Raw genomic sequence first — 20412 nt, forward strand, 5'->3', positions numbered from 1 at the left:
GCATTTGGCAAATAACAAGCTTCTACAGATTTACAATATCTAACCTCAACAAACACCGCATCAGTACTTCACCTTTGTATACATGACCTACCTCCATCACCCGTGAAGTTTTGACAATGCAAACACTGCTACATGAAGTCAACTTGTCCAATGGTTAAGTCAACTTGTCACCCTGGATGCTGTCAACTTGTCTCCATGGTTACGTCAACTTGTCTCCTTGGTTGAAGTCAACTTGTCACCATGGTTACGTCAACTTGTCACCAAGGATGAAGTCAACTTTTTTACCATGGTTGATGAAGTCAACTTGTCACCATGGTTGATGAAGTCAACTTGTCACCATGGTTGATGAAGTCAACTTGTCACCATGGTTACATCAACTTGTCACCAAGGATGAAGTCAACTTTTTTACCATGGTTGATGAAGTCAACTTGTCACCATGGTTGATGAAGTCAACTTGTCACCATGGTTGATGAAGTCAACTTGTCACCATGAATCAAGTCAACTTGTCACCATGGATAAAGTGAATGTAAGTCTTTGCCACCATAGTTGAACGGAATGTCATAAAGAAAAAACACAAACCTGAGATATGTTCTCTCTAGGAGACTAGGTGCTACACATTCCATAACCCTGCAACAGATCTAGCAGTCCTCCAATGTCGGCGTAAACATGGTGTTGGCAATAACCAAACATAAACTGATTTTGTAGAACTTCACAAGAGGCATGAGCTTCAAACACAGGGAATGAAACTCCAGCTTGATGAGGGCCCACTTGACCTGCTTGCCTACCCCCGTCTCTCCTTACTAACATAGGTTCACACCATACATGGAGTCAGGCCATCCATACAATATTGTGTGATTCTCACCTTCATTCAGTTGGCAAAAAAAACCTGACTTTGGATGAGTGAGTGAGTATGGTTTTATGCTGTTTTTAGCAATATTCCAGCAATATCATGGCGGGGAACATCAGAAATGGGCTTCACACATTGTACCTGTGTGGGGAATCTAACCCGGGGTCTTTGGCGTGACGAGCCAACACTTTAACCACTAGGCTACCCGACCGCCCTGCTTTAATTGGGTCGTATACCACTGAAAAGATGTGTTGTTAAAGAAAAGTGCACAATTTGGTGTTTGTACTACATTTGAAGTGCAATGGTTGTGTTATCGGTGTGGGAAGTTAGAGACAGATACAACCAATAACCAGAGTAGTTTTCTTCTTCAAATATCATTTCAACAAAATACAGTGGATTTCTTTCATGACATCGGGAAATTCATGAATTGTTTCCAGGGAGGGATGATATATATTTTCTAGCAGGTGAATCCATGGGTATAAAAACGAGCAGGGCGGTAACTTAGAAGCAGTTGGTGATGAGGAACACGCAATAAAATACCGATGGCTTCGTGGATCTTGTAAACCTCGGAGTGACTAAAAACACATCCAGGCAGTTCCGGATCAGGAAGAGAGTATGTGGAGAACACGAATAATTATTAAAGTGAAGGTGCTACGACTAGAAGTACTGTGAGGTATTACAGGGCCATGGAATCTGCAGCTACAAACTGACTTGCAGTGTGCAAGGAATGACATTTGTGAGTATACAATTTCAAAAATAAAAAACCCCAATGTACTCTATAATTTGTTTGACTTTCATCTAGACATGATCTGATAACTCATTCACATGTAAAACACACATTAGCAGACACAATGTTGGTGAACGCTGACTACAATGTAACACTAGGCTACAGTCAGCACTGACTACAATGTAACACTAGGCTACAGTCAATGCTGACTACAATGTAACACTAGGCTACAGTCAATGCTGACTACAATGTAACACTAGGCTACAGTCAGTGCTGACTACAATGTAACACTAGGCTACAGTCAGTGCTGACTACAATGTAACACTAGGCTACAATCAGTGCTGACTACAATGTAACACTAGGCAACAGTCAGTGCTGACTACAATGTAACACTAGGCAACAGTCAGTGCTGACTACAATGTAACACTAGGCTACAGTCAGTGCTGACTACAATGTAACACTAGGCTCCAGTCAGTGCTGACTACAATGTAACACTAGGCTACAATCAGTGCTGACTACAATGTAACACTAGGCAACAGTCAGTGCTGACTACAATGTAACACTAGGCAACAGTCAGTGCTGACTACAATGTAACACTAGGCTACAGTCAGTGCTGACTACAATGTAACACTAGGCAACAGTCAGTGCTGACTACAATGTAACACTAGGCTACAGTCAGTGCTGACTACAATGTAACACTAGGCTACAGTCAGTGCTGACTACAATGTAACACTAGGCTACAGTCAGTGCTGACTACAATGTAACACTAGGCTACAGTCAGCACTGACTACAATGTAACACTAGGCTACAGTCAGTGCTGACTACAATGTAACACTAGGCTACAGTCGGTGCTGACTACAATGTAACACTAGGCTACAGTCAGTGCTGACTACAATGTAACACTAGGCTACAGTCAATGCTGACTACAATGTAACACTAGGCTACAGTCAATGCTGACTACAATGTAACACTAGGCTACAGTCAGTGCTGACTACAATGTAACACTAGGCTACAGTAGGTGCTGACTACAATGTAACACTAGGCTACAGTCAGCACTGACTACAATGTAACACTAGGCTACAGTCATTGCTGACTACAATGTAACACTAGGCTACAGTCAGTACTGACTACAATGTAACACTAGGCAACAGTCAGTGCTGACTACAATGTAACACTAGGCTACAGTCAGTGCCGACTACAATGTAACACTAGGCTACAGTCAGTGCTGACTACAATGTAACACTAGGCTACAGTCAGTGCTGACTACAATGTAACACTAGGCTACAGTCAGTGCTGACTACAATGTAACACTAGGCAACAGTCAGTGCTGACTACAATGTAACACTAGGCTACAGTCAGTGCTGACTACAATGTAACACTAGGCTACAGTCAGTGCTGACTACAATGTAACACTAGGCTACAGTCAGTGCTGACTACAATGTAACACTAGGCTACAGTCGGTGCTGACTACAATGTAACACTAGGCTACAGTCAGCACTGACTACAATGTAACACTAGGCTACAGTCATTGCTGACTACAATGTAACACTAGGCAACAGTCAGTACTGACTACAATGTAACACTAGGCAACAGTCAGTGCTGACTACAATGTAACACTAGGCTACAGTCAGTGCTGACTACAATGTAACACTAGGCTACAGTCAGTGCTGACTACAATGTGACACTAGGCTACAGTCAGTGCTGACTACAATGTAACACTAGGCTACAGTCATTGCTGACTACAATGTAACACTAGGCAACAGTCAGTGCTGACTACAATGTAACACTAGGCTACAGTCAGTGCTGACTACAATGTAACACTAGGCTACAGTCAGTGCTGACTACAATGTAACACTAGGCAACAGTCAGTGCTGACTACAATGTAACACTAGGCTACAGTCAGCACTGACTACAATGTAACACTAGGCTACAGTCAGTGCTGACTACAATGTAACACTAGGCAACAGTCAGTGCTGACTACAATGTAACACTAGGCAACAGTCAGTGCTGACTACAATGTAACACTAGGCAACAGTCAGTGCTGACTACAATGTAACACTAGGCAACAGTCAGTGCTGACTACAATGTAACACTAGGCAACAGTCAGTGCTGACTACAATGTAACACTAGGCTACAGTCAGTGCTGACTACAATGTAACACTAGGCTACAGTCAGCACTGACTACAATGTAACACTAGGCTACAGTCAATGCTGACTACAATGTAACACTAGGCTACAGTCAGTGCTGACTACAATGTAACACCAGGCTACAATCAGTGCTGACTACAATGTAACACTAGGCAACAGTCAGTGCTGACTACAATGTAACACCAGGCTACAATCAGTGCTGACTACAATGTAACACTAGGCAACAGTCAGTGCTGACTACAATGTAACACTAGGCAACAGTCAGTGCTGACTACAATGTAACACTAGGCTACAGTCAGTGCTGACTACAATGTAGCACTAGGCTACTGTCAGTGCTGACTACAATGTAACACTAGGCAACAGTCAGTGCTGACTACAATGTAACACTAGGCAACAGTCAGTGCTGACTACAATGTAACACTAGGCAACAGTCAGTGCTGACTACAATGTAACACTAGGCAACAGTCAGTGCTGACTACAATGTAACACTAGGCTACAATCAGTGCTGACTACAATGTAACACTAGGCAACAGTCAGTGCTGACTACAATGTAACACCAGGCTACAATCAGTGCTGACTACAATGTAACACTAGGCAACAGTCAGTGCTGACTACAATGTAACACTAGGCTACAGTCAGTGCTGACTACAATGTAACACTAGGCTACAGTCAGTGCTGACTACAATGTAACACTAGGCTACTGTCAGTGCTGACTACAATGTAACACTAGGCAACAGTCAGTGCTGACTACAATGTAACACTAGGCAACAGTCAGTGCTGACTACAATGTAACACTAGGCAACAGTCAGTGCTGACTACAATGTAACACTAGGCAACAGTCAGTGCTGACTACAATGTAACACTAGGCTACAGTCAGTGCTGACTACAATGTAACACTAGGCTACAGTCAGTGCTGACTACAATGTAACACTAGGCTACAGTCAGTGCTGACTACAATGTAACACTAGGCAACAGTCAGCACTGACTACAATGTAACACTAGGCTACAGTCAGTGCTGACTACAATGTAACACTAGGCAACAGTCAGCACTGACTACAATGTAACACTAGGCAACAGTCAGCACTGACTACAATGTAACACTAGGCTACAGTCAGTGCTGACTACAATGTAACAATAGGCTACAGTCAGTGCAGGGGTTACAAAGTTCATGGCAAGTGCTGATACACCTGTCAGCTTAGAAAACTCACCAGGCTAGCAATGCTGGTTGTATGCACTTACCACTTGGGGGAAACCCACAAACACAAGTATGGTGCTGACAAACCAAGACCATCACCAGGACAAGAGTCATGCACAAAACCATGATCGTCGGATCCTGCAACGAGCAGGGGACTAAACTCTGCACAGGGACTAGTACACCAGTTGCGTCATTGCATATATATGTTCATCTATATTGTGTATGTGTGGAGTCACTAACTCTACAAGGTAGGGTTCATCTGTCCATGTCCATGACATGCAGTAACTAGTCTGAATTTCTAGGGTCAAGACTACATGTAGTATTTACCCCTGGATCGACGAAACATAACATATATTTACAGTAGATTATTATATACAGTGTGGCATAAACAGCCACATGGTGAACATGACAATGGCGGCACAAGATCAAGGATCTATGGTACAACATTTAGGTTTATGAATAACTGCCGGGCTTTTATTTACAGCAGGTCTTCACACCCAGCGTAGTCAAGGCAGCTTTTACTGTTCTCAGAGAAATTCATCAAGGTTAGCTTTTCAATTTTGTTTCAAATGTCTCATTTTTTTTCCATCCAATGTGTGACAAGGCTCTACTTAGGCGTCTATTCCAGGATTTACGGTATTTGTTGCTTCAAAAGTCCTGTTTCAGGCAACTGACATGGTCATGTGAAAATGTTCCACTGTTCTGAAAAGACTTAGCATTATAAATGAAACTTTGTTAATCTGGACGATACCATTTCTGAAGAATTTATCTGAATGTGTTATACATTGACGTAGTTCCCCATGAGAAGGAAGGGAGGTTTCTGGAATAACAGGATCCAGAGAAAGGACGTTCCACTGTAAGTTGACTGATTTTACAGGACATTTTGACACCATCACCATGGAAACGTGTCATACATACGTGGCGACATACACATGGACGTGTGGACTAGATCATCTCGCTGTAACATCACAATAAATAGGACACCCCGGAATACCGTACATTCAATCTGGAACCAAGTGTCATGTCACACTTGAACTCTACAATGTATTTACAACATGAGACACCAGTGCAATACACACCCAAAGTAACATCCAGCCTCTGTTGACGACACATTGTGAGAAGAATCTCATCTGTGGGAGGTGAAGCAGATGGTCCTGTGTGGTGTTTATGTCGGGGAATATGGAAGAATCTCATCTGTGGGAGGTGAAGCAGATGGTCCTGTGTGGTGTTTATGTCGGGGAATATGGAAGAATCTCATCTGTGGGAGGTGAAGCAGATGGTTCAGTGTGGTGTGTATGTCGGGGAATATGGAAGAATCTCATCACCTGAGTACATACCAGGAAATACTAGCTGCGGGATTATTGGACTTGAGTATATGAACTGAGAACTGGAGTTTGTCAAGCTCAAGTTTGAGATGAGGTGAAATAGGGCTGAACAACGTGCTCTCAAGACTGTTCCAATTGCACTTATATAGTGACATGCATGTGTGTGTGCGTGCCTGCGTGCGTGCGTGCGTGCGTGTGTTTATGGGTGGGTGAATTGGGTCGGAGGTGCCTTGTCCTAGTCCGGACTAATGCTGGTTTATCGTGCTAGCCCCCTGAGACACCACGCTGCAGTTTTCACATGAATACCCCACTCAGACACACTATACTGACTCCGAGCTGACCAGTACATGTTTTACCCCCTTAATGCCGAGCACAAGGCAGGGTAACAACAAATATCCTCTTTCATCATCTTTTGGTATGATGTGGTCAGGTATCGAAGCAAAGACCTTCCACTCTCAATGAAGACGCTCTATCCACTACACTACGGAGGTGGTCTAATCAGTATTGACAGAATCTGTTGGAATAGGATCATCCCTACGTTATATGACAATCCATGGCTTTGGTAAGTACGAGAATTGCTAAAGTACACATGTACATCTTTCAACTCCTAGGCCTAATATGACATCATACCAATTTTAGAGAGGCTAAAACAACAATAGTTAACAATAGTGAGTGACATGTGCTTTTGAACGTTGCTGAACACAAGGTGCACAGTAAATAATAACACTGTTGGCTGAAAGTGATAGGATCGCTCAAAATAACTTGGGAAAATATCAACTAGGGTGCTTCAATATCAAATATTACAGGCAAAATTTTGGATTTGAACCCATCATCCTAGCACAGCAAAGGGAAGCAACTCTGTTGTATTGACAAGTGTCCTATTAGGGATCAGACTACATGCTGTAGGAGCAGGACAAGACTTTCATGGAGGGTATGTTTCTGAAGACCTATATACAATTTCTTTTTCAGTCCAAAATTTAAGGCATTCAAAATGAACAAAATAATTGGTTCAGATTTGCATTCATATTTCGTAAATTGAAATACATGTGTCTACGAGTGAAGTGGGTTTAATGCCGCTCTGAACAATCATATCATATCACATCAGCTTAATGTGGGAGGAAAGCCACACTGATACAGGTACCACCTTTGATTACCACTTCCCCCTCCATATCTTGTGACCTAAGCGAATCTAAATCCATTATTTAAACATTTTCAAGACCAAAACAAAAGCTTCTTCTTCTAAACAGCTGAGATGCAAGTCGATGGGTAGGAAGATGTAGAACGATGACATCATGATATTTCAAATCCTGAGTGTGAGTGAATGGCATAGCGGAGCTTGTCACGGAGAATGCTCTTCTTGGAGTAGTTCGGGAGCTTGAGAAGGTTGAAGCATGTCGAGGACGTCGGGAGGCGACCACCAGCATCCTTCTTCTTGATGTTGAAAAAGCCTTTGAGGACGCTGCCCACCGTGTCTCCGGTGTCCTGGCAAGACACAGAATGCAGTAAAAACATTAAACTTTGTTCTAAGATAAATCTAACGTATTCCCGAAGCAAAGGTGTTAACTGACTATAAAAGTCCAGTTCCACCCTTGCCGAACTAGGTTGACATTCTGGAGTTACATTTTGCCTGGACTAACGAGTCTATGCATAGTCTAATAAAAATTGTGTCACGATCTAGACATCTGGTTCGTAAACATCATGGATTTCAATGTGCAGATTTCAGTCAACAGAATGATTCGCAAGGAACGTGTACCGCACACTGGACGTTTATAGATATTTTCCAAATCTTTTCATGTTTTTAATCAAGGTGCTCAAGTGACTTGATAAGGTAAGACCCGTTTTATTACAATATAGATCTTGATTATCGATCAGATCATCTTGACTTGGCGCCGCCTTTTTGTTTGAAGAAATTGTAAATGATATGGATGAGGTGGAATCTGATTGGTCCATAGGAGGGGCATAGAAGGAACATAATTCCTAATAGAAACTGAGCATGGAAATTCCAACCTAGTTCGGCAAGGGTGGAAACTAGACTTTTATAGTGAGTTAACGCCCTTGCCTCGGGAAGATGTAAATCTAAATGAACTGAAACAAAGTATACCAATACACAGGGGATCCTGTTCCTTCTGTTCCAGTAGATGCACTTATCGAATACCTTGAAAACTTGATAGTATTATACCTTTTTGGTATTTACCAGAAAACTCAATTTCACATCGGCAAAGACCACAGTTTTGAACACTGTCCATCTTTAGCAGTTGAAATGGGAGTAATCTAATTATGTTTAAACTTGTGTATTATTGAGTTTATTGTTTTTATGTACTGTCAAGAGCGGGTCATAAAAATGTGGCTGGACCAGACAATCTAGTGCTTGATATTATGAACAATGATCCACCCCATCCGGGTACTTTGACAGGCCATCAACCAATTCATTGAGCCTGACCACCCAATCTAATGAGTCACTCATAATAAGAGTCAGTAAACAAAACATGAAAATAAAATGATCTGGCCTTGGGATCCAGACACACCCAAACCCCCAGATTGGTTCCCCCTCACACAGGAGACAGTACTGACCTGGTCATGGCTGACCTCCACCCCAACCCCCCTGGTCGGTTCCCCCTCACACAGGAGACCGTACTGACCTGGTCATGGCTGACCTCCACCCCCAACCCCCTGGTTGGTTCCCCCTCACACAGGAGACAGTACTGACCTGGTCATCGATGACCTCCACCCCATTCCCCCTGGTCAGTTCCCCCTCACACAGGAGACAGTACTGACCTGGTCATCGATGACCTCCACCCCATTCCCCCTGGTCAGTTCCCCCTCACACAGGAGACCGTACCGACCTGGTCATCGCTGAACTACAACCCCCCTGGTCGGTTCCCCCTCCCACAGGAGACCGTACTGACCTGGTCATCGCTGAACTACAACCCCCCTGGTCGGTTCCCCCTCACACAGGAGACCGTACCGACCTGGTCATCGCTGAACTACAACCCCCCTGGTCGGTTCCCCCTCACACAGGAGACCGTACTGACCTGGTCATCGCTGACCTCCACACACCGGATGGAGAAGGGTGGCTCCAGGTTGGCAAATCCCAGCAGAGGGGGCTTGGAACAGCTGGTCACAAACTGGGGACAGATGCATCATCATCATCATAATCATCATCATAATCATCATCATCATCATAATCATCATTATCATCATCATCATCATCCATGGGCATCAGACATGATTACCGAGAGGGAAGACTGGAGGGGGAGGGAAAAAGGGGAGGAGTGAGTGAGGGGTGCAGGATTGAGGAAGTGTAAGGATGTCAGCACAACAGCACTTTAAAACATTACTGGCTGAATTAAACAATTCAGTTTCAGATTGAATTTCATATAAAATCATTCATATTGATGACAAAGACAATGGACATGACAGCTTAAAAAATATATATCAGTTATGGGAAAAATATATCTGACCTCGAGGAAGATTGATCAGACCTTGAGGAAGAGTTATCTGACCTTGGGGAAAGAGTTATCTGACCTTGAGGAAGAGTTATCTCACCTTCAGAAAGAGTCCCTTCTCTGGGAATGTGAGGTCCTTCTCCAGGATATCCCACAGCCAGTTGATCACCTTGTGGTTGTTATGGTAACCACCGTAGTACTGGGTGTGTCTCCTGTAATAGACAATAGCTGACTACTTACACCCAATGAACACTGACAACAGACAAACAGATGTAGAAATCACAAAATCAAAATGATAAAACTATCAATATCCAGCTACCTACATCAGTGTTGAGCATTAAGCATGAAAGTCAAGGGGGCCATTACATGATATTTGACTGAAGCCATAGATTAGAAAAGCTATTGGGCAAATCTCAAGGAAACCAGGACATCCTTTAATTTTGAACACTGTAAAGTGCTTGTCAAACTGAGTCTGACATTGCAGACTAAAGAATGTGAGTGTGATTGGACTTAATCTCTATGTCAATCCGTGTCAGAAGGAATAACACAAATGTCTAACAATTTGACATCTTAGACAATTTGAAACAACAGATCAAAGCAACCTTTGGTTTCAGAGTTCAAGGTAACAATTTGATATCGACCTCCATGTTGTCCTACACAACTCTGAACTAGCACCCTACCTCAGTCCTCGATATCGACCTCCATGTTGTCCTAGACAACTCTGAACTAGCGCCCTACCTCAGGTCCTCGATATCGACCTCCATGTTGTCCTAGACAACTCTGAACTAGCACCCTACCTCAGGTCCTCGATATCAACCTCCATGTTGTCAAAGACAACTCTGAACTAGCACCCTACCTCAGGTCCTCGATATCGACCTCCATGTTGTCCTAGACAACTCTGAACTAGCACCCTACCTCAGGTCCTCGATATCGACCTCCATGTTGTCTTAGACAACTCTAAACTAGCACCCTACCTCAGGTCCTCGATATCGACCTCCATGTTGTCCTAGACAACTCTGAACTAGCACCCTACCTCAGGTCCTCGATATCGACCTCCATGTTGTCCTAGACAACTCTGAACTAGCACCCTACCTGAGGTCCTAGATATCGACCTCCATGTTGTCCTAGACAACTCTGAACGAACACCCTACCTCAGGTCCTCGATGTCGACCTCCATGTTGTCCTAGACAACTCTGAACTAGCACCCTACCTGAGGTCCTCAATATCGACCTCCATGTTGTCCTAGACAACTCTGAACTAGCACCCTACCTCAGGTCCTCGATATCGACCTCCATGTTGTCCTAGACAACTCTGAACGAACACCCTACCTCAGGTCCTCGATGTCGACCTCCATGTTGTCCTAGACAACTCTGAACTAGCACCCTACCTGAGGTCCCAGATATCGACCTCCATGTTGTCCTAGACAACTCTGAACTAGCAGCCTACCTGAGGTCCTCGATATCGACCTCCATGTTGTCCCCAGAGATGAGTTTCTGGAGCTCAGGGGCGGAGAACATCTGTAACCAGTCAGGGTTGACAACGGCCTTGAACCCTCTGATGAAGGCCAAGGTCTGCTCCTTGATCTGGCGGTACATGCGGAAGTGGGCCATCAGGTGCACGTAGCGGATCCTGGCGACACAACAAGTAGAGTGAGTGAGTGAGTGAGCGAGCATGTGTGCGTGGGTGGGTGCGTGAGTTGGAGTACCCACAATTGATGTCAAGCCCTTAAAAGCATGACAAATAACACATAACAAGGGACTACTGATGAAGTATGGTAAACATAGCCTATGGGTATTGCATGTGGTCAAAGATCGATGTTGTGCGGTAAAACGCAAGAATTAGACACAAATTTAAAAGATATCGACATGCACTTGGTACATTCAGAGATAAATATTAGGTTGCATTTTTCAAGGATAGTTTGCACGGGGGCATGTTTTATATGTCCAATTTGAGCCCTGAGGCAGATGTCTGCAAATGACAACAGTCAATGAAGCATTGTGAAGACACCAGTCGGGCACATATAAAGTGAGCTCATATTGTTCATGTGGTGCAAGTGTGTTTCTTGTTTAACACTACGCTCAGCAAAATTCCAGTTATTTTACAGCGGCCTCTAAATAATCAGGTCGGGGCCTGACAAACCAGTGATTTCCTGAACACTGTCGCACATCGTCAGGTACGATGACATGCCATGAACTGTGTCACATCCTGTATCTGCCAGTCGAACTTAACGACAAACATTTACGAGTCAGATCGTGACAGACACTTTGTTGCAGCAGGTCATACAACAATTAATGCACAGGGTCACACATCTTAGAATATTTTCCAAAACTGGTTTCCTCATTCATGAATCCTAGCAAGTTTGACTTCACATTTCACACCAAGAGGCACTTCTGTATGTTAGACTACACACATGCTCCTGGCTTACTTGTTCTCGTTGGTGACGGAGATGGCCTTCCCTCCAGGGACCAACTCGTGCGTCTCCAGCCGCCCCATGCAATCCTCGTCACAGGAGAAGGTCAGCTCAAGGTCACACATGTCTCCATCATAGTGCTACCAAACACACAGAAGGATATCAGAGAATATGATAGTGGAAAAGACTTGTTTGTTTGTTGCTTTGTTAATGCTTAACTCAGAAATATTCTACTTATATGACGGCAAGTCTGACAATAGTTGAGTCTGGACCAGACAATCCAGTGATTGACATCAATGACAGTCTACCAAGTTACGGAGTCTGACCACCTGATCCATCTTGTTCCCTCCACAAGCACAGGTTGCAGGGTAGCTAACCATGGGTTCAAAGTGGCAAGGAAAAGACTAGGCATGGTAAGGCCCTTTGTGACACCCGTACTGTGTGCATCTCACCTTGATGTAGGTGAGACTCTTTGCCAGTTCCGGGTCCAGGGACGGCAGCTCATCCAGCGAGCTGTAGGTGGAGCTCTGTTGGCGCCCCAGGAGCTGCGTCAGGAAGAAGGGGGCGAATGGAATGTCTACAACAATACCCTGGGGAGAGAGAACAAATACAGTCAAATCCCGTTAATCCAACACTTGTTAATCTGACTATTGGCTTTATTCCGACACTATATGATAGGAACCGAATAAATCAGTACTATTTAGACCCATTATTCAGAGAGTCTCGCACTCCAACTCTGCCACACCTAATTTGCATTAATCAGCGTCGTTAATCTGACACGGTGATCAGTGTACTCAGTGGTCATCTGCCCGCGAGTACACAGCCCGTGTTTTCGTGCGAGACAAGTCAGCTGGAAGCTGCAGAGATAAACTTGCTTAACAATAAACAATTAATGCTTTCAATAAACAAAACAATATTAATCAAAAGCCTAGATTACTTCAATCTCATTAAAATCAGATACAAGTCCTTGCTACCGCTGAGGACATCCCATTACTGGTCACGTCAGAACAACCTTTCGCGAACTATGACCGACCAATGAAATGACTAACAGGAAGTAGCCATTAGCCACTAAGAAAGCAGCTGTCATGAGCTTTTTTTCAAACTGGCGACTTCCATTCCAGACTATGCTTTTTAAAGTATTTTAAATTTGGCATACAGTCCGTAACAGTTGTTTTGTGTTAATCTTCAGAGGTTGCCTGTTTAGAAAACATATTCCACTAACAATGTAACATAACAATATGAATATTACATTTTCCCATTTTTTGGTTACAAGTTTGTACCGTTATCTATCCTGTAGTTGTCCGATTTATGATCATGAATGTTGATACCAATTTCGTTTATCCGACATACTCGTCAATCCGACATAATCACATGCAACCAACCATGTTGGATTAACGGGACTTGACTGTACATCACAATGGAATGGACTTCACACATTGCACCAATTTTGGGGCATGAACAAATGGCCTTTAGCCTAACAAGCTACCACCTGAACCGCAAGGCTACCGAATAACACTGTCCAACTGGGGCACTCATTGTACAAAAGCGGGATATCAAACTCTGGTCTTCAAACTGAGATGTGTGAACAGTTTTACCCGAGATTTTGGGGTTCAAAATTTGAAAAATATACGAGACAAACCATGAGATAAGGGACATTATGTGTTAAAAATCAAACACTTCATTATATTTTTAAACTACAGCATCTTCAGAACACAAAAATACAATTCACAAGATTCAATTTATATTTTTTATGGCATCAAACGTCTTTATGACATCACAGCACAATTGTATCCTAGCACCCATAAGGACTACATGTCGTAAAATGTCTTTATGACGTCACAGCACAATTGTATCCTAGCACCCATAAGGTCCCTTTTCTCCTGGTGGGTCACAGATATTATCTTACAGTCTTTCCCACATTAAACTAAGGAGTAAATCTGAAACGACAACTGAATTATCATAAGCCTGTTGCAGTCACTGTACCCACCTCGTAGAGAGCCTTGGCCAGCATCTTGCCCACGAACTCAAACAGCGCCAGGTGGTTCTCCTGGATGTAGGATGTGGACGAGGGGTACAGCTTCTGCTCACTGGTCACCTGCAACAGAGAGCACACTGTGAGGGGAGTCCCCGGCAACCTAGGCTGGTTTCTGTGACAAGCCACTCACCAATCACATAATACATAATAACATCACTAGGAAAAATATATGTATTTATTTGTTTAATTTACTTAATTTATTTATTGTTTAATACATTAATTTACTTAATTTTTTCTTCTATTAATAAATTTAATTTATTTAATCAATATATGTACTTTCTTATATTCATTCATATTGATTACTGAATAATTACTGTAGTTCTAATGGGACCAGAGAGGCCGTTCCATTATCAATTATAGGGGTAGGTCAGGTGTGGTTACATAGCCCCTGTATCTAGTTTGGGCTGGAGTTCCGATGGGAGCAAACCATTGTGACCTGGGGACATATTCACATCCCATGGGTGTAAACACTTCTTCAGTTTATGCAGACTGGATCTCACCACATAAGGACAGCTGCAGGTAACGATATTCCAGCGTATAATAATAATTGTAGGTTTCCAGTTAAATATCAAGATGACAGAAGTATTCAATAAGTTACACATCTTGGTCCACTTACCTTGAACAGGTTGAGTGCAGGATCAAACACTCTGGCAATGGTCTCTTCCAGGAACTCCTTAAACACTCCATCCTGGTCGATACCAGCCTCGTCCAGCCCCTGCAGTGAGAGACACACAGTGAGACACACAGTGAGACATGCAGTGAGACATGCAGTGAGACACACAGTGACACACACAGTGAGACATGCAGTGAGAGACACACAGTGAGACACACAGTGAGACATGCAGTGAGACATGCAGTGAGACACACAGTGACACACACAGTGAGACATGCAGTGAGAGACACACAGTGAGACATGCAGTGAGACACACAGTGAGACACACAGTGAGACATGCAGTGAGACACACAGTGACACACACAGTGAAACATGCAGTGAGAGACACAGTGAGACATGCAGTGAGAGACACACAGTGAGACATGCAGTGAGAGACACACAGTGAGACACACAGTGAGACACACAGTGAGACATGCAGTGAGAGACACACAGTGAGACATGCAGTGAGAGACACACAGTGAGACATGCAGTGAGAGACACACAGTGACACACACAGTGACACACACAGTGAGACACACAGTGACACACACAGTGAAACACACAGTGACACACACAGTGACACACACAGTGAGATGTACACACAGAGAGATCAGTGAAAGAGGGAAGCACTGATAAAAAGAAACATTGACCAAATTACTGATATCTTCCATGAAAGAGGGTTGTTGTTAACAGACCTGAATGATTTACCTGGGTAGGATTAGTCAGTGATGTATATTGTCCCTCACCTGCTCGTTGATGAACTTGACCCGGATGACCCCCTTCATGGCTCGAGACGGCAGCTGGGCCAGCTGACGATACCCGTCCTGGAACACAAGCAGGAGGAAACACTCAGGAAGGCACATGATACAACTACAGACATATATCTCACTAATGGTGGAACGTGGCCACGTGAACAGTACACTGGCCACACATCTGGTGAAGTTTGACTCCTGGGAATATCTGGGGCTTCAGTCCCGTCCCACACTGAAACACATGTGGTGTTTCTTTAAGCAACATACTTTGTTCAAAATATGCCTCTGTTCACCCAGCAGTGAATGCCTCATAGATATCTTTATTTGTACACTCCCCAGGGAGTTGAGACTGAAATAAGAGTGCACAGTGATCCGTTTAAAAAATAAATAAATGCATCAAAGAGGGTTTGGGTGATCCTGACACAGTCTGGCTGATTAGGCTTATCATCCGCTCAGGGCCCTTGTCCCCTCTACACGCAGCCCAGACAGCGAATGGGACTTCTCCCAGGAAGCTCTGCCTAGTCAAATCCCCAATAGTCCATGCTAATCCTAAGTGCCAACTTGTCAGTGAGTCACCCCATACTCAAGGCCTTTACAAATCTGGATGCACACCCTACCTCAACGATGCGACTCCTGTGCACGGTGATGAGTGTTGACTGGGGGGACGTGCACACCGACTCCGTCAGACCCAAGGCATCCTTCTCCTTCGCCACATTCTTGCGGAATAATATAACTCTCTGAAACAAACACCAGATTTACAAATCTACTTTAAGATATACAGACGAGAAGCTAGATGAACTCTTTTATTGACATGCCCTGATAACAACAGCTGTTCCATCAGTCCCCCATCATGGCTGAGTCTGCCACATCTACTGGTGCTAGGGCCAACTCTCCGTGGTAAGATTTCTCTAGTTGAACACCATTAGATTCCAACATAACCGTCACCTGGCATGAAGACACCAGTACTAGGCTTCAGCCATTACACTCACAGGGTATCACAATGAGGTCTTGATATTAAGCAAACAACTCCACACAACCAACATGTCCTACTCGCCCCCTCACCTCGTGGAATGGAATGATATGGGGGACTTTCTGCATGAGGAACTGCACCGTCTTCCTGCCCCTCTCCAGCTCCCCCATGAAGTGACTCGCCTTCACGTCCCTGCAACAGCAAACACAGGCCCTCAGTGACAGACGAACCAAATAGAGGCAAGACGTACGTGATGCAGGTTTAATACATTGGTGAATCCTTTAAGCTCGGGTAATGGAAAACAAAGGAACAGAATGAGGACAAATCTGGCAAATCAAACACATCATCATCAGATCCTGACATGCCTAAGGGATGCAACTCTGTACAACAAATTATGGTTCCTAACTCATGTTCACCCATAACACTAAGAAAGGGATTGGGAATTTACAAGGAAGATTGTAACAGAGTTCATGTGAAAGAGGGTTAATTAATCAGGTGCAGCATGGTCATGGGTAACGCCTACCGGACCAGCCAGTGGTGGTTCTGGGTGTAGCTGCGGCGAGCATCACGCTCGTGTAGGATCATCAGCAGGTTCCAGGACGAGGAAAAGACATCGCTCCAGCCTGCGGTCTGGATGTCTGGAAAACAAAGCAACTGAATTAACACAGTGTCAGTGAGAGATGTGTTAGCTATACTCTGCCATCCATGCATTATTATCCCGCCATGAAGTGGAAGGGGGATATAGGAATGGGTGCTGTCCGTCATGTTTCGTTTCCAGAGCAGAACTAAAAAAACATGAGAGATATCTTAACCAAACTTGGCTCAATGATAGGTCTAGTGTTGAACTGGTGCCTTTTGATAGTTGGGGATTAAATTTTTTTATTATTTTTCAAGTTTCCATAGCAACAACTCTGAAAATGGCAATAGCGCTCGTTCCGGAGGGCTAATGCCTTGTGCACAAACCAGACATGTCATATTGGTGACGGTATTTCATGCTTGCAAATATTCTGTTATGGATATTGTTTGAATGGAGCAGCCATTGTTTGTGAGAATTTCACCTACCCATGAGGCCGTGCCAGATGACACGGAACACAAACAGGTTGAGGAACTCGCTCATCTTGACAAAGTCGGGCATCTTGAATACCTTCTGCTGTTCGTACATCTCCATGTCATCCAGAGTGCTGCAACGCAGAGGGAGTGAGTGGGTGATATAGGATATTATTTGGGGCTTATCAGAGATGCAAACCCACATCATCAGAACAAACGTGGTTTCAGATTTCATACTTTGGTGAATCCTAGCAGCTCATGTACTGACAAACGAAAGGTTATAATGAGGGAGAATCTAGGATTTGAACCCACCATCATCAGATCCTGACATGTCTAAGGGAGGCAACTCTACATACTGCAACACCTCAGACCACTGTTCCCCCTACTTACATGATGAGATGACTGGATGTTTCACAGAAGAGGGTGAGGAGACTGAACACGGGGTGGATGGTTGAGTTACATCATCAGATCCTTATAGTCTAAGGGAGGCAACTCTACACAATACATTACAACACCTCAGACCACTGGTCCCCCTACTTACATGATGAGATGGCTGGATGTTTCACAGAAGAGGGTGAGGAGACTGAACACGGGGTGGATGGTCGAGTTACATCATCAGATCCTTATAGTCTAAGGGAGGCAACTCTACACAATACATTACAACACCTCAGACCACTGGTCCCCCTACTTACATGATGAGATGGCTGGATGTTTCACAGAAGAGGGTGAGGAGACTGAACACGGGGTGGATGGTCGAGTTACATCATCAGATCCTTATAGTCTAAGGGAGGCAACTCTACACAATACATTACAACACCTCAGACCACTGGTCCCCCTACTTACATGATGAGATGGCTGGATGTTTCACAGAAGAGGGTGAGGAGACTGAACACGGGGTGGATGGTCGAGTTGGGCGCCTGGCCTAACAGATCCAGGAATGTCTTCAACCCACAACTGGGGCCCAAGTCGGACAGGAAGCGCCACAGGATGGGCAGGAGGGTTTCGTTATAGCTCAGACCTGCACAAATGTAAAGCAAACACACTACACACTACATACACACTACATACACACTACAAACACACTACAAACACACTACATGTACTTATCAGGTCAAACTATTTCCCTTCATAGCTCAAATTAAGTACTTGTTTTGTTTGATTGTTCCTTAATGCATGTGGCGGTCTGTAAATAATCAAGTTTGGACCAGACAATCCAGTGATTGACATCATGAGCATCGATCTACGTAATTGGGATACGATGACATGCATCAACCAAGTCAGTGAGCCTGACCACCCGATCCAGTTAGTTGCCTCTTACGACAAGCATAGTCGCCTTCTACGGCAAGCATGGGTTGCTGAAGACTTATTCTACCCCGGATCTTCACGGTTAGTTTGTTTGTTGTGTACTGTTTGCTGCGGTACTCAGCAATATTCCAGCTACTTGATGTCTGTCCTGCAAATAAGGTCTGTGACATAATTGTATTGTTTGAGCACGCCATCATTTATCTGCGGCGACTCAGCTCCATTATTTTTAAGGAATGGAGACTTACTCGGACAGTCCGCTCTACATAATCAAAAATGGACCTGACATTCCAGTGATCAGCAATCAAAGACAACAGGGCATGATGTTATGCAATCAATAGCTGCCTCTTTCTTCACCAGCATCTGTTGCTGGGGATCTATTCTAACCAGAAATCCCTTTCGGGTGTTTTCTGTTGGCTGGTGTCCTACCTCCAAGGATGTCCGACCTGAGCTGTGAGAGGGTTTGTAAGGCTGTTCGATACAAGGCACACGGCATGCACGTCGACGTCGCTACGGAGCTGTCCAGTTTGATCTTGGGGTTGACAGTCTTTGATGACGATGCCTTGACCAGGGCTTTCTTCAGGATATCTGCACACCATCAAGGATTCCGAATTCATTAACAATGCAGTCAACAAAATAAATGCAACATCAGCCTGTTGATAATAAATCACAAGGCCGAGAATATGTTCACAGCATGAGCAATGAAACAAAATCATCCTCATTTCAGTAGATGCTAAAACAACTGAGTGTGTGACCTACTTCTTGTGTGTGAGCTGGGTGAGTGTGTGTGTGGTGACTTACTTCTTGTGGGTGAGTGCGTGGGTGACCTATTTCTTGTGGGTAAGCTGGGTGAGTGCGTGTGTGACCTACTTCTTGTGGGTGAGCTGGGTGAGTGCATGTGGTGGCCTGCTTCTTGTGGGTGAGCTGGGTGAGTGCGTGTGTGACCTACTTCTTGTGGGTGAGCTGGGTGAGTGCGTGTAGTGGCCTACTTCTCGTGGGTGAGCTGGGTGAATGCGTGTGTGACCTACTTCTTGTTGGTGAGCTAGGTGAGTGTGTGTGGCGGCCTACTTCTTGTGGGTGAGCTGGGTGAGTGTGTGTGGCGACTTACTTCTTGTGGGTGAGCTGGGTGAGTGTGTGTGGCGGCCTACTTCTTGTGGGTGAGCTGGGTGAGTGTGTGTGGCGGCCTACTTCTTGTAGGTGACCTGGGTGAGTGTGTGTGGCGGCCTACTTCTTGTGGGTGAGCTGGGTGAGTGTGTGTGGTGACCTACTTCTTGTGGGTGAGCTGGGTGAGTGTGTGGCGGCCTACTTCTTGTGGATGAGCTCTCTGAGTGCTTGTGGCAACTTACTTCTGGTGGGTGAGCTGGGTGAGTGCATGTGGCGACTTACTTCTTGTGGGTGAGCTGTCTGAGTGCTTGTGGCAACTTACTTCTTGTAGGTGACCTGGGTGAGTGCGTGTGGTGGCCTACTTCTTGCGGGTGAGCTGGGTGAGTGCGTGTGGCAACTTACTTCTGGTGGGTGAGCTGTCTGAGTGCTTGTGGCGGCCTACTTCTTGCGGG

The 20412-nt window shown here is 44.5% G+C and overlaps 1 protein-coding gene across 1 annotated transcript in view; it reads right to left on the bottom strand.

Annotated features, from left to right (window-relative positions):
- Positions 1-335: 335 nt before the first annotated feature.
- LOC124141707 (ubiquitin-protein ligase E3B-like) overlaps positions 336-20412 on the bottom strand; it is a 39111-nt gene continuing 19034 nt past the window's right edge. Inside the window, exons 16-30 of the mRNA XM_048385236.1 lie at positions 19286-19444; positions 18398-18572; positions 17570-17688; positions 17031-17145; positions 16600-16699; positions 16155-16274; positions 15532-15609; positions 14750-14848; positions 14086-14193; positions 12551-12688; positions 12114-12238; positions 11135-11317; positions 9789-9900; positions 9275-9367; positions 336-7724 (exon numbers count right to left, since the gene is read on the bottom strand). Coding sequence (XP_048241193.1) covers positions 7533-7724; positions 9275-9367; positions 9789-9900; positions 11135-11317; positions 12114-12238; positions 12551-12688; positions 14086-14193; positions 14750-14848; positions 15532-15609; positions 16155-16274; positions 16600-16699; positions 17031-17145; positions 17570-17688; positions 18398-18572; positions 19286-19444 — 1916 coding nt within the window. The 3' untranslated portion in view covers positions 336-7532. The remainder of the gene's footprint in view (positions 7725-9274; positions 9368-9788; positions 9901-11134; positions 11318-12113; positions 12239-12550; positions 12689-14085; positions 14194-14749; positions 14849-15531; positions 15610-16154; positions 16275-16599; positions 16700-17030; positions 17146-17569; positions 17689-18397; positions 18573-19285; positions 19445-20412) is intronic.

Source organism: Haliotis rufescens, unplaced genomic scaffold, assembly GCF_023055435.1.
Source record: "Haliotis rufescens isolate VD_foot unplaced genomic scaffold, xgHalRufe1.0.p SCAF_56, whole genome shotgun sequence".
Taxonomy (NCBI): Eukaryota; Metazoa; Mollusca; class Gastropoda; order Lepetellida; family Haliotidae; genus Haliotis; species Haliotis rufescens.